Source organism: Geotrypetes seraphini, chromosome 9 (assembly GCF_902459505.1).
Source record: "Geotrypetes seraphini chromosome 9, aGeoSer1.1, whole genome shotgun sequence".
Lineage (NCBI taxonomy): Eukaryota > Metazoa > Chordata > Amphibia > Gymnophiona > Dermophiidae > Geotrypetes > Geotrypetes seraphini.
The window spans coordinates 178,106,984-178,122,758 of NC_047092.1; the positions used below are offsets into that span (position 1 = coordinate 178,106,984).

A 15,775-nucleotide genomic window follows, 5' to 3' on the forward strand; every position below is an offset into this window, starting at 1 on the left:
AGTGACTTGTGCGATTAGCATTGGTTGAAAAAACATCTCCCTTGCCCTTGGTTGGACTGTCCATATCTCAAGGCAAGGTGTTCTTCTGTCTGCCACACTATGCAAGCCATCTGATGATCTCACGCAACGAGAAGACAATTATCTAAAATGACCTAAGCAGACAGAACAAAACCAAAGACTGTCACTATAAATGGTTCTTATTTTTCTGTGTTATCTTTCCAAGTTTAACTTATTAAAGCCAATGGAGGAGAAAAGGATCCTAAGCACAATCTAATGTAGCAACACAAAGCAACCCACTTAACAGCCAATTATTAAAAATTGCACATGTAACCGACCATGCAGCTTTGAGTGCTAAGGCCCAGATTCTATAAATGATACCTAGACGCCCATTTCCTCGACTATATATATTCACCTCATCTCCCACAGAAGAGGTAGCGTCAGCAACCGGAAGAGCTGGTACCCAGTTCAGCAGAATGAAGTGCAAGAGTACCAGCACATTCAACGCATGTGTTCAGCCTGCTCCATTTTATGTCAAATGATTTCCACACTTACTTTGCCGCCTCCACCGCGAACTGCTTTGATCATTAGTGGATAACCTATTCGGCTAGCTTGTCCCATCAAGTGCTGGTCGGACTGATCGTCGCCATGATAGCCTTCAACGATAGGGACTCCGGCAGCCGACATTATGGCCTTGGATGTGCTTTAACAACAAGAACAAATATCACATTTGGAAAGTACAGCTAGGAAATAAACTGGGCATACATACTTCTTTCATCTTAGATGTTGGCCTAGGTAAGACATTTGACAGTGGTCAAAATACAGGGTGCCAGGAAAAAGGAAAAGCAACCAAACCTTCCATGATCTGACTTGGAAAAATGAGAAATACAAAAATGATCAAAGAACAGTGTTCTATAATTTTCCAAATAAATGATTTTGAAAATCAGGCTCACAATTCAACTGCCTATCCGGGGATACTCAGAGGAACTTACCCAAATATCCCCTCTAACTAGTTTATTGGAAACCAGCTATCTTCTGGTAGTCCAGGACAGAGTTGGCACTTATACAGGTAAGAATCAATATTCAGCATGTAACCGACTAAGTTAACCAGAAAAATAGGGAATGTATAAAAAGCCGTCTAGTTTAGCCAGTTAAGAGCTGAATATTGCTCCATCTGCACAAACCCAGATATTCAATGCTGGTAAGGGTAAAGGGGGATGGGACCTGAATGCTGCTTTTTCTGTATGGTTTATACAATCAAAGCGGTTTACATATATTTCAGGCAGGTACTTATTTTGTACATGGAGCAATGCAGTGTTAAGTGACTTGCCCAGAGTCACAAGGAGCTGCAGTGGGAATGGAACTCGCAACCTCAAGGTGCTGAGACAGCTGCTCTAACCACTAGGCCACTCCTCTACTCCCAGTGACCTATGTTGCTAACTTCCCCCCCTAGTGTGAAGAGTTCATCTCTGGTAACAAGAGCTGAGATTGTGATGTCATAATGCATCATTCCACCAATAAGAGCCAACCTCATTAATGATGTCACAATAGCTTGATTGTAAAGGGTAAAGGACTGCTTTTTCTGTGTGGTTACAATCAATCAAAGCAGTTAACATATTTTAGACAGGTACTTATTTTGTACATGGAGCAATAAAGTGTTGAGTGACTTGCACAGAGTCACAAGGAGCTGCAGTGGGAATCAAACTCACAACCTATTTGATAAATTCATTTCTTAACTGAAGTTTTATTTTTAACAATAATTTTATGCTGTCTATACTTTAGATAACATGTTGTACTTTTATTCTCAATGCTTTGTACTTCGCTGATTGTCCAGTTTCTCTTCTGTGTAAACCGCCTAGAAGTCGTTTCATTGTTGGCAGTATAGAAAAAGAAAGTTATGTTATGTTTTGTGTTTCATGCCCACCTTTTTTTGGCTAGCTGAATATTTTCTTAGTTCGTTTTCTAGCCCGTTGTCCCCAAAGAGCCCAGAACGGGTTCCAGCTTTAACATACATAATTTCTGTACAAGTTTACAATACAAGTTTTTATCCTAACGATACACACTAGGGGCTAATGATAAATACACTTCCCCCTCTGTATTCGCGGTGGTTAGGGGCAGAGCCAGCCCGCAAATAATATTCAGGCTGGTTCTGCCCCTAACCCCCGCTTCCCCCTGGCTATTTTAAGCCCTGTAAGCCTTACCTGGTGGTCTAGCGGGTTTTTTGGCAGGAGCCATCTGCCCACGCTCCTGCCCACTGCAGATCGCTCACAGGGAATGGCTGCCTTGAGCTCCCGTCGTCTCTCGAGCCATTTCCTGTGAGTGATCTGCACAGGGCAGGAGAGTGGGAAGATCACTCCTGCCCCGAAAACCCGCTAGACCACCAGGTAAGGCTTAAGGGGGGGGGGGGGTGACAGGGCTTAAAATAGCCCGAAAAATGAAAATGGAAACCGTGAATACGGAGGGGGAAGTGTATACAGTTTACTGGTTACAATTTGCTATGGTTGTCCTTACAAAGCAAGGTTTCCAGTACAATACTGATAAAGGCACTCATTCATTACACACATTATAAGCAGATGTGGTTTATCCGACTCTGATTATCTGGTCTGCTCTTTAATCCCACAAGCAGCTCTCATCATGCACTGAGCTTGTTAGGACTTCTTATTTTCACTGCATTTCTAGCTGCACACAGCATAGACAATTGATGCTACAGACATCAAGAGGAACAATACACTCTGAAAATCACTTCCGCAGCATTCAGGAAGCAAAGCTATTACATGGAATCAACTTATGTTAACACTAATATTTTAGTCCAGCTTTTTTAGGGACTGGGCTGCAGGGGGGTGTGAGGTACCTCTAGTATTGGGGTGGGGAGGAATTTATTTTATTTATTTATTTTAAAAATTTCTATACCGTTTTAAACTAAAGCGGTTTACAAAAATATTACATACATAAAATTTTACAACAAATGAACACAAATTCAACTCTTTCAGAAAATCAGCAAACAGGGAAAATCACTACTTAAAGGAACGCGTTTACAAACAATTGTGTTTTAAGTAGTTTTCTAAATGTGCCCCATCACTACATGTCCATATTTGCCCAACAAGGGAATTCCACAGTTTTACTCCTGCACACGAAAAGGTCATTGCGTTGGTTTCCACGTATTTTGGATTAACATTTGCCTTCAGCAGCACAGAATTTACAGAGCACATTGATCTTTTCAGCTGGCAACAAGTCATATTGTTCTTAAAGAATTCAGGGATCGTACCATATAAAAATTGCTGACAAATCATAACTGCTTTATATTGAATTCTAAATGCAACTGGCAGCCAGTGTAACTGTCGAAGATAAGGTGTAATATGTTCATATCTTGACGTTCCCATTATAAATCTGGCTGCTGCATTTTGTACCACTTGGAATGCCCTGCACCTGGGTTTAAGGGGGGGGGGTTAGGTAAGGGATTCTCTGTTGTGGGGGGGGGGGTCAGTGGAGGGGAAGATGAAGGAATTAGCAATGTGTTGATCAGTTGTAGAAATATGATATGCTACATTGTTAAAGTTATGATTGTTCAGGAGGGGGAAGCTGGGGGTAAGTGGGGAGGAAGGATGATTTTGTAGATCCCTGAGGACATGGTTGTTGTATAGTGAATATTTATTATTGTCCTTTTGCATGGTCTTCAGAACATATGTTCAAACATAACAGTATATGTTCAGGGAGGGAGTTTGGGAAGGTGGGATGTCTTTATCCAGTTAATATGGAAAAGTTGGTGACTGGTTTCACTGGTTTTCTGATTGTATTCGTCACAGTCTTATGGGCAGTGATTGTTTTTCTTGTTTCTGTTGCTAAGTAGTCATCAATTAAAAAAATCAACTGCTCCCAGGGCAAATGGGAACTGCCTCTGTACTAACGACTGCATCATGAAAGCAATCAACAATTCAGAAGAGAATACCTCTTAATCCCCATTGCCTTGATAGCAGAGGAAGGTGGTCCGATGAAGATGACTCCTTCCTGCTTGCACATCTCCGCAAATTCTGTGTTCTCCGAGAGGAACCCATAACCCGGATGTACAGCCTGGAACCCAAGAGAAATCATCACCGTGTTTAACAAAACAATGCAACACAGGTTGATAAAAGTCGCACTTTCGAAAATGCTCTCCATAGGTTAAAATCTTTTATTCAAATCGCTTTGTAATTTGTTTTGCATTTGCTGACATTGCTTACCTGACTAGATGACTTTTTTGCCACCTGAATTATTTTATCCATAGCAAGATAGCTCTGCTGAGAAGCAGCCGGACCAATACAATATGCTTCATCTGCCTGAAATAAAATTTTTAAAAAACATTTTTGTGAAACACAACTGCAGAAAAAAACACACTAATGACTGTTCTTTAAAACCTACTGTACTTAATAGCTAAACCAGATGCTGTGTCTTAACATCTCAGCTTTAAGTCTGTTCATTATAACAATATACTTTTTCCTGTACTATCATCTCTCCTTTAATAAAAAAAAAATAACATATCTTCAAATTATCATCAAACTCCTTTTCTGGCCTCTTTGTCTTTCCTATTATTGGTTCTACTAGCTGTGCTCCATCTCCCCCACCAAGCCTGACTCCATCATCCTCCCTCACCCCTCTCCAAAGTCAGCACACTCATTCAGAGGACTCTCATCCCTTCCCTCCTGACCATTCCCCTCCCCTTGTGAATCCAGTTCCATTATTCTCTTCCTCTTTACCCCCTGTACTCATTAATTTCCTGGCACCTTTGGTCTTCCATTTCACCAGCTCCTCCACCCTTATCCTTTCCAGCTTTGCAGCTACAAAGGTACCGATGACACATTGCAAAGTTCTCAACTTGCAGGGCACTCAGCACCCCCTTGAGGCCAGAGCATAACAGTGCAACTATCACAGTCCCCTAACACAGATGCCACTGAAAACATCTAAATAGGATGCATTGAATACTTTTCTGGAACAAAATCTGTTTCTTTTATTATGGCCTTGATCTTAAAAACCTGCCTTCCCAGCCCATGCACAACACTCCCATGGGAGTCTCAAAAGGATCAGCACCCAATGATAGCAGCTTTCAAAAACACTGAACATTAATAGCTCATCAGGACTAAATCATAAATAGGGTTTCTCATTTTAGGTTTTAAACTGATGAATAAGTAAAATAAGTGCTTAGTGGGTAAACAGCAGGAAAGTCTCCCATAAGAACATAAGAGTTGCCATACTAGGACAGACCGAAAGCCCATCAAGCCCAGAATCCTGTTTCCAACAGTGGCCAATCCAGGTCTCAAGCCTGGCAGAAACCCAAAGAGTAGCAACATTCCAGAGCTGAGATTGTGATGTCATAATGCCTCATTCTACCAATGCCTAAGAGCCAACCTCAGCAGTGATGTCACAATGGCTTGATTGTCCTATACTCAGCTCACATAAAAACATAAGAGCTGCCATACTGGGACAGACTGAAAGCCCAGTATCCTGTTTCCAACAGTGACCAACCTAGGTCATAAGTACCTGGAAAATCCCAAAAAAGTAAAACAGATTTTATGCTGCTTATCCTAGAAATAAGCAGTGGCTTTTCCCAAGTCCATTTTCTTTCACTCCTCCCTTGCCTGCCTTGGACTCTCCACTCTGTTTACAAGGCTTCTCCTTGCTCACAGCTCAGCAGCTGTATATTTATTTATTTCACTCCAGTAGAAAAAATAACCAGCAATAGCATCTGTGCTATAAATACTGATTAAAAATGATCTTTTGTACTGTTGAAGAACCCCTAATTATAGTTTATAGATGTCCTAAAAATAAATCAGCACCAAGATCTCAATTTTTCCATTTTTTTTGCCCAGCAGTTTTCTTCTGTTCTCTGATTTTATTGGCGTCTGCTGGGTTATGGCATCATAATCTTTGGATCGGATTTGGATGTACCTGATGCCTTCCTCAGGAGTTAAAAGCAACTTACTGTACATTGAGCTACAGTAGGGATTTTCCTGCACCCAGAAGGCTTACAATCTAGATTTCCCCCCTCCAACTTCAAGCAGCTATTACAACAACAGTCCTTGACCAGGAACTCAGCATTAAGTTTGGCCACTAGTCACTGCTGAGCAATGGCAGACCCTCTGCTGCATCTCTAGCCGTGACCTGTGAGCCCAATGAGAAGATGTTTGGCCCAGAAAATGAACACAGGTTTTCTGTATTGCTAGCGAGCCTCACTTGCAAGTCAGCCCCAAGAGACTCAACAATTTCAACTGCCACTAAAAAATCTCTAACAATTTTCCTTCTGCTTCAGGGGCCTTTTTGAATTTAAGGGTCATCATCTGAAACTGCACAAAAGTTGTATTTTATGTAATCTAACCTCTCCCCACCCCCTATATTCTCTTTCACTTCATCCTTTATCATTTTCCTTATCCTACTTGATGGACATTCCTGCTATATTTTACTTTTGTAGTCCAGTTTAAAAAACCTTATTACAGGAACATAAAGATATTACATCGGTTGTCTTCTTTGCTCCTGATCCTGGTTAGAGCTATGGCCTCGGCACCCTGAGGTTGTGGGTTCAAACCCTACGCTGCTCCTTGTGATCCTGGGCAAGTCACTTAATCCTCCACTGTCCCAGGTATAATAGACAGACTGTGAGCCCACCAGGACGGTTCATAGACAACGGAGCGAAAGACAAAAGCGCGTGCCGACAATTGAGCACAGCGCGCGCCGCCGCGCCGCTCTAAATTACAGTTTTTAGGGGCTCCGACGGGGGGTTTTGTTGGGGAACCCCCCCAGTTTACTTAATAGACATCGCGCCGGCGTTATAGGGGGTTTGGGGGGTTGTAACCCTCCACATTTTACTGTAAACTGAACTTTTTCCCTAAAAACAGGGAAAAAGTGAAGTTTTCAGTAAAATGTGGGGGGTTACAACCCACCACACCCCTCACAACGCCCCCACAACACGGCGCAATGTCTATTAAGTAAAGTGGGGGGGGTTCCCCCCACGCCCCCCCCCCCCCCCCGTCGGAGCACTAAAAACTAATTTAGAGCGGTGCGGCGGCGCGCGCTGCGCTCAATTGTCTGGGCGCGCCTTTCTCCCGACGCGCTTTTGACCTGACACCCACTGGGACAGACAGGGAAAATGCTTGAAGATAGATCTATTTATTTATTTAATTCGATTTCTATCCCGTCCTCCCAGTAGCTCGGAATGGGTTGCAAGCTAACATTCACAGTGGATTACATTGGACAAACAAATGACAATACTGCAACTTAAGCACTAGTTTGGAAGAACAGTGATTTGAGGACAGCTTGGAGAGGGGGTGGTTTAAGGGAACTACATTGGTTAGAAAAGTTGACAATGTAGTATCTTAAGCTGCTTTGAGGATGGTTGTAAAAGTACAAAAAAGGAGGTATACAAGTCCCAATCCTGGTCCCTTTCTCTGGATATTTTTGTGGCCAGGTAACTTCTATCTGCTTAGGAATTAATACATTTCATACAAGATATTTCATATTTTACAAATATGTCTGTGGGGCTCTGCAAGAATAAATAAAAATCTATTCTGGAGATCTGCCTGTCGAAGGGTATCAGAAGAAAAACTTTCTTAGAGGAAGGGGAATGATTTCTTCTAAAATGTTATCGTCCAGTATACCACTATTGCTGTGGTGTTTTACAATTTAAAAAAAATTGAAAGTTTAAACAAATTAGTCAACTATATTCTTCTTAAGGCTATGCATTAGCTGTCAACTCAAGCACATCGCCCGCCCTGTCTCAACTCAGGTCCTCACCCTTGTCCTTCAGAGAATCCCCGTTACCAGACAGTATATCATACTTGTTGAATGAACCCACCATTGTTACATGCATGGCATCCTTGTCCGCCTCACTATAAACAGCTACTGACTGTATGCCCATCTTCTTCGCAGTCCTCATCACCCGGCAAGCAATTTCCCCTCTATTTGCAATGAGGACTTTCTCGATTCTCTTTGCGCCTGTTCAAAAAAGCATTGAAGACAGCAACAAGTCAATTACAAGTCTCTATCCACAGAAACAAAATAGAACCCCCCCCTCTCTTACCCTATTTGTTCAATGTGTATAAGAGGTGGCTTTGCAATCTAAGGTGTTATACAGCCCTTACAACCCCCCCTCCCTCTTTTTATAAATCCGTGTTAGCCTTTTTTTAATCCCTAGCCGCAGAATTCCTATGAGTGATGGAGTTAATACTGCCGTGGCCGGTGATAAAAAGGCCTTACGCGGATTTATAAAAGGGGACCAAAGTGAATGTAGGATACATTTTTATTTTGATCCTATTGATTTTCAGTCTGTAATTTGGCTATGTTCTTGCTCTCAAACTATTTAATGCATTATATATAGGGCTCCCTACAGCAACATGGAAACAATTGTAGATACTTCAAAATTCTATTGCTTAGGATGACTAGTGGCCAAACTTAATACTGCAATATAAATATATATTAGGGCTGCAGGAAGATTAAAAATTTTAATAGGGATTAATATGTAAGATTTTTTTTTTAAGAAAATACAAAAACTTCCTTAAGTCTACTATTACTAATCATTTCTATAGAGCTACTTATGCAGTGCTGTACACATTATATGCAGATACTTGTCCCTAGTGGACTCATAGGGCTCCTTTTATCAAGCCACGCTAACGGTTTAACGTGTGTAATAGTGCGCGTTAAACCGCCGGCCGCGCTAGCCACTAATGCCTGCCTTGAGCAGGCAGTAGTTTTTTTGGATGGGGGTTAGTGCGTGATTAAAAGCCGAGTGCGCTAACCCCTCTAGTGCGGCTTGATAAAAGGAGCTCATAATCTAAGTTTTTTGTACCTGGGACAATGAAGTGTTAAGTGATTTGCCCAAGGTCACAAGGAGCTACAGTAGGAATTGAACCCAGTTTGCCAGGATCAAATCCCACTGCACTAACCATTTAGTTACGCCTTTATTTATTTATTTATTTAAGTTTTTATTCTGTCCTCCCAAAAAGCTCAGAACGGGTTACAAGAAAACAGTCACAAAATAAGTCCACAGACATGACAGATACATTTGGGAAGTACATAGGAGGAGTCTAATTGGTGGAGTCATGTGCTGCCTTTTCGGGGCTCATAAGAGTCCAGGGCCTCGGAGTAAGTTTCCGCTCTCCTTACCCTCGCTCGCCCTCAGTAGAGTGAGCTGGGGGAGGAGTTTGGTTGATGTTCCTTTTCTTTTGTCCATGTTTGTTATACTATTATATATGATGCATATTTGTTTGTACTGAGCACCTTGGGGATGCCTTGGCATTGTTTTTGTTGTTGTTTGCATCAATAAAAATTTTTGAACCTAATTGGTGGAGTCATTTTACGGAGAGGAGTCCGTTTGTTGAAGTCATCATTGACCGAAAAGGAGATTTCAACTGGGTCCCATAGATGCTTCTGGTCACCCTCAGGTCATGATCCAGGACTGCTACTGAATTTCCATCCAAAACATAGATACTTCCTACTCCAGTAAAAATATCTGACCAAATCCATTTAGCAAAGCATTCAAAGGAAGGAATCAACAATTTCAACCCCATCAATTTACCTCATGGAATAATTACCCTAGTCTTCAAAATAATTTTCATTTCAAATAGATGAAATATAATAATTTGGCTTCCAGGCTAGCTCACTTCAATATGAAAAAAGATAGATCAAGAAAATATACTTTTTATCAGACTTAAACTATAGCTCTATCATTAGTGAAAATGAGACAAATGAGATTGCATGAATATACATTGATGCCATTTGAAATGCTGCACATTATTCCATTGTAACCGAAGCCATAAATATTAAACACCTGCTCAAACAAATAAATGGACCCACTTGTGAGCAGTGCAGCAAGCCAAAGAGATGAGGAGGACAGCGAGCAGATACCCTGCACCTCTCATCCCGGGAAGCAATGGGGGAAGCGTCTCCCCCGAGCCCCAGCAACCAGTCATCCGCCCTTCCCTCTTCCAATCCCTGACAGTCAGCTGTCTGGCCTCCCCCGGTCCTGTCACCTTGCGGACCTGACCTCCGACACTCGCCCCAGACTTATCTGCTAGTATCTGCTATTGCTACTCTGGTTCACCATAGCAGAAGATGAGAGAGACGGAAACCAGCAGCGGAGGCAGACAGGAGAACGGGCAGATGAGCTGAGAGTCTGATCTGCTGCACCTACACCGGACCTGCTGCTTCTCGGGGTCTGAAAGAAGTTGCAGTGGTAGCATCAGCGCGTCAATGCCCCCGTTGGCTCAGTCTGACCCAGAAACAGGAAATTACATCAGAGCTTGATGTAACTTCCTGTTCTGGGTCAGGCTGAGCCAGCAGCATTGCACATGCTGATATTGACACTACAGCCTCTTTCCAGAGCCAGAGAAGCAGCGGATCCAGCACAGGAGCAGCAGGTCAGGTAATCGCGATTCATTTTTTTGACCTGTATTAAAAATATAGCACGTTAATCGCACTATTAACATGCTAAATCTGCAGCCCTAATATATGTATATATACATTATTATACATTGCATCATTATTTGATATGCATTGGTTGCCAGTATTGAAAATTAATGTCATGGGTTTTAAGCCTTTCTACGCTGAGAAATCTTCTGCTTTGAGTGCTGTTCTTTATTGGAACACTTATCATGTTATGAAGATAGATTTTCCTTCTATTTTGTCAGGATGCAACCAGGGCTAGAATATTTTCAGTGGCTTGGCCTGAGCTTTGGAATCAGCTTCCTCTAGGTCTCAGGCAGGAGACTAATCAGGTAACTTTTGGTAAAAAGCTAAAGGCATTTTAATTTAACCTTACCCAGAATAAATATATTTTCTATATACTATTATGTGATTCAGGCTTTATGATGTATGTTATTAATATTTGGAATATTGCTCTGTCTCATAAATACAGAATGACAATTCTATATAAAGAAATCATGCAGTGCAGAATGATGAAAAATAATCAATCAATTACCAATAAACACAAAGGATACTCAAGACCAAATTATTTGAATGAAATAAAAATAAAGAGGTAGATGCTGCGACACTCATAGGAATTCTATGAGCCTCAGAGCATTTACCTTCAGAGCCCACGGCAGAAAACTCTACCGCGGCCTTGTAAAAGCCAACGAAAGAAAGCAGTCAGCAGCTAAATGTTATTGTCCCACTGTTCTGTTGTACTATTTTCATAAACAGCTCTATTTTAGACAGGTTGTAAAAACAGGAATCAAAACATGCCCCCGTGATCACTGACTGTACAGCTACTTCTGAAGTCCTGTGAACACTATTTGGACAAAAGACATGACAAAAATGTGAGCTATTATTACTAACGATTACTACCTTTTCTACTGAAATCATTTCAGGGTGAGAAAACAGCTGTATCTTTTTAATATTCCCTGACAATCTTTTAATTTTGATTCAAAATCCAAAGTACGATCAATACCTGCAGTTGCATATCTCAAAGGTTGCTGTACCCAAGGCCTTTCCCTGTAAAGAGTTACATAAGATCTGAATCAGTAGTAAAATCATTAGAATAATATGTTACAAGATTGTTTAAGCTAGGATGCATTTTATATAGAAAGCAATTTTAACAGCCATTTCAGGGGGGTAAAAGAGAGAAAATGAAAAACGTAGTCTTACCTGCTAATTTTCTTTCTTTGAATCTTACCAGAGCAATCCAGAAGCATAGGTTTATGCCCTCCTACCACTAGGTGGAGCAACTGATTTGATTAAGAGAGGAAGTCATCAACGTGGGGGTTCTATGTGTTATTTTACCGATCCCTCTTTATTCAGCGAGAACTAGTTACTAATAACTGGGATTAACAGTAAAACAGCACATCTTAATACAAACCCTCGTTGATAGTGTCCCATGCAGGATTTGCCTTTTCCATATTCCTGTACCAAAAGATACACAGTAATCCTACTTCTCCCAATAAACAAAGGGATTTTTACTGAGATACGAAGCTATTTATCTTCACAGAATTACTTGGAGAGCTGAACTAGACAAGAAACTACAGCAAACACACAACAGAAAAGCATAACAGTCTGGGAGGGTCCTGGACTAATCTGGCAGACCAGTCTTGATGCATGGTATGTCCCCCAAGTCATTCCTAACAATGAGTGGGATACTGCTAAGCCTGTTTGCAAAATGCTTACTCCAAAGTCGTGTCCTCTTTGTCCTTTACGAAGGAATACAAGAACACACAAAGTGGAAGCTCTGCAGACTTACAGCTGTGGAACCAGTTTCTGATTCCCTTGCCTTGATTCTCATCAAATCCACGTGTCATGGACTAGCCCTTTCTTACTAGTTCCTTATTCAACAATATGGTGCTCTGCTGTACTAGCATTTCTCAGCCATAAAGAACAGCTTTTGTACACTCCTAAAGAACAGTGAAGATTGTCAGAGTCATTGGACGTAGCTAAAAAAAATGAAAAAGGTGGTGCTATAAATATAAGGGGTAAGTCTGAAAATTGTTAAAGTCCACAGTGTGAGCTATGGTCCAGAATTACTTGATTCCTTTTTGACAGTGATTCTGTGTGACCTTGGGAATGTTATCATAGGTTTCTCTACGACTTTGTAACTTCCCTTCTCTCCCACTCAAAAAAAACAAAACCCTATACATTCAGACTTTTCATAATCTGATTTTATGACTCAACAAACTAAAAAAAAAAGTTACTTCCTACAGAATAAAGTCACTTGACATTGGTCAAGTACTCCAGAGTCAAACAACATTATGTGCAGTAGATAAATTTTGAAAACTGGTATTTTAGATTTGAGGGAAGGCATCGAGCTAACTTGTCAAGTGTCAGTTTAGATGTCAATGAACCTGTAACCCGTCCTGAGCTCTTAGGGGAGGACAGGAAAGAAAAGGAAAATAAACAAACATTTGTACTGCCTCCTCCTACCCAGAAATGCATCATACTACTAATACTATTTATCATACACAGAACTGTACATTTAACATGTAACAGATGGTCCCTGCTCAGAACAGTTTACAATATAATTAGGATAGACAGACAGAACAAATGGGAGAGATAGGGGTCGGGGAGCTTCTTACAGAGAGAATGACAGGATAGACATAAGTATCTTACAGCAAGTGAGAGTTAGGAGGTGAAAGCAGCCTTGAAAAAGTGAGCTTTTAGTTTGGATTTGACCACTAGAGACGGAGCTTGATGTATTGAAATGAAAGCATATTTTTGCAAGCCACATGTAGTCTCTAGGACAGGACTAAGTAACTCCAGTTCTCTAGTCAGTCGGGTTTCCAGGATATGCACAGTGAATATGCTTGAAATGGAATGGAGGAGTAGCCTAGTGGTTAAAGAAGTGGACAAACCAGGGTAGCCCAGTTCAAATCCCGATACTGCTGTTGGTTGAGATCTTGGGCCAGCGACTTAACCTTACCACTGCCTCAGGCACAAACATAGATTGTAGGCCGTCTAAGAAGGGGGAAATTACCTGGTGGAGCAGAGGAGTGGCCTAGTGGTTACAGCAGCTGCCTCAGCACCCTGAGGTTGCAAGTAGAGAATGACATGGGGACATTTGATCCCATCCCAGTTCCATCTTTTTCCCTTTGAGCTCTGTCCCACCCCCCACAGATTCTGTCCTTATTGGCACAAGCCTCCAACACTACTTATTTTATATTTAAATCTTTTTATTAAAGTATAAAAAAGGACAATATTTCTGTTCAACTGTTTATAAATCACAAATAGAGCCTTCCATTTCGATCCGGATTTGTACAATCTTCTCAAAGATTCAGCGGTTTATGTTTTTACATCATCTGGGAAAGTAATTGGATTGTCTTTCAAATATGGGTGTAGAAGAGAACCTAAACTGTGGATGAACAGGAAAATATGTTCTATTAAATGTTGGAAATGTTGCTTTATGCCAGTAGCGATGGATGAATCTGTTGCAGTAACAGTAAAACACTTGAGCAGCTGGGCACCTGATGGAAGGATTTGCAGATGTTAGGAGTCTGATCAGCAGACAAGACTCTTGTTGCCACATTAAAGGCAGACAAGACACAAATGATGTCATTTAACAGTAGCTCATTTAAATCCAAAAGCAGCTTCTGCAGGGGTTTTTTTTTTCGTTGAATTCAGTTATCAATTGTCTAAGATGTGTTAAGTTTTTACATATTGATACTAATCTCGAGTTTTTAGAGAATGACACAGGGACAAAATGTGTCCCTTTCCACAGATTCTGTCCTTGTCTCATTCTCTAGCTGTGAATTCGATTCCCACTGCAGCTCCTTGTGACTCTAGGCAAGTCACTTAACATGTCACTGCCTCGTGTACAAAATAAGTATCTGTCTAAAATATGTAAACTGCTTTGATTGTAACCACACAGTAAAAAAAAGATAAGTCTCATCCCCTTTACCTTTAGTGAACCTGCAAGTTTCTCACTTTGACCTATTACTGAAAAGAGTGGGAGCTAAACCCAAATAAAGAAAATAAAACGGTTTAGCATGCATTATTTGCATTGTATGTAAATACTTCTCATGGGTAATGAGCATTTGATGACCAGGAGTTGCCTAGACCCACTGCTCTAGGACACAGGAATGTCTGGTTAATAATCTGGAAAACAAAGAAATTGTGGAGAGTCAATGTCCAAGATGAAGGCTTTATTAAAACAAATAAATAATCCACATAAAAATGTCTAGGGCCTGAACCTCTGAAAACATATGGACCCAACACAGAGGTTTTACGTTCCTTATTTAATCCATATACCTGCATTTAGGACCAAATGGGGACCCCTGAAGAAGACTATAGTGTGGAAACACGGACCATGTTGGGTCCATATGTTTTCAGAGGTTCAGGCCCTAGACATTTTTATGTGGATTATTTATTTGTTTCAATAAAGCCTTCATCTTGGACATCGACTCTGCACAATTTCTTTGTTTTCTGGATGTTACTCTTTGGGGAGGGACCAGGGTCAATTTTTTTGCCCACCGCACTCCTTAGTGAAGAAACATACATAGTAACATAGTAGATGACGGCAGATAAAGACCCGAATGGTCCATCCAGTCTGCCCAACCTGATTCAATTTAAATTTTTATTTTTTTAAATTTTTTCTTCTTAGCTATTTCTGGGCAAGAATCCAAAGCTTTACCCGGTACTGTGCTTGGGTTCCAACTGCCGAAATCTCTGTTAAGACTTACTCCAGCCCATCTACACCCTCCCAGCCATTGAAGCCCTCCCTGGGAGCGCATTCCCTGGCACATTCAGTGGACTAAGGGGGAAGGGAGAATAAGATTTTCAGCTGCCCCAGTGGGGGAGGGAGCACAGGGTTCAAGGGTTGGCCATTTGGCTGGGGTTTTGCAGAGTTTAAATTCCAAGACTGGCACTCTCACACAGGTTCTGAAGAGGGCTTTTACCTCCTAACTTCCTACTTGTTCGTTGAATAAACTGTAAGCTCTACTGAGCAGGGACCGTCACGAATATTTTCGCGTACAGCGCTGCGTATGTCCAGCAATGACAAGTAGCAGTAGTGGCGTCCCCCCCCCCCCCCCCCGTCACTCACCGGAGCAGCGACAGCGCCGGCACATAGCGACCACCTTTTCTCCTCACTAGCACCCAGGTAGCCATGTTAGCAGCTGGGGAGGGAGGGGGCGGAGCAGGGGGTGTGGGAGTACGTCAACGTGACGTCACAACACCCCGCCCACACCTGCTCCTAACGAAGGGGTCGGGGTTTATTTCAGCGGTGACTCTTCCTCCTCGCTTTCACGTTCAGCTCCCAAGGCCTTTTACGCATGCGCACCAACACGAGACCTCCCCCTCGTCTAAAGGCCAAGAATTCTCCCTTTTTCCGGTTCCG

General features: G+C 41.7%; 1 protein-coding gene across 2 annotated transcripts in view; it reads right to left on the reverse strand.

Annotated features, from left to right (window-relative positions):
- The window catches only part of MCCC1 (methylcrotonoyl-CoA carboxylase 1), a 47,947-nt gene extending 32,243 nt beyond the window's left edge, over positions 1 to 15,704 (reverse strand). The window contains exons 1-6 of one of the 2 annotated variants that reach the window (XM_033959589.1): positions 15,482 to 15,704; positions 11,405 to 11,448; positions 7,817 to 7,956; positions 4,215 to 4,310; positions 3,944 to 4,065; positions 553 to 700 (exon numbers count right to left, since the gene is read on the reverse strand). In XM_033959589.1, the coding sequence (XP_033815480.1) occupies positions 553 to 700; positions 3,944 to 4,065; positions 4,215 to 4,310; positions 7,817 to 7,956; positions 11,405 to 11,448; positions 15,482 to 15,546 (615 nt within the window). In that variant the 5' untranslated portion in view covers positions 15,547 to 15,704. The remainder of the gene's footprint in view (positions 1 to 552; positions 701 to 3,943; positions 4,066 to 4,214; positions 4,311 to 7,816; positions 7,957 to 11,404; positions 11,449 to 15,481) is intronic. The other variant, XM_033959590.1, reaches the window with a different exon arrangement.
- Between the last annotated feature and the right edge of the window lie 71 nt (positions 15,705 to 15,775).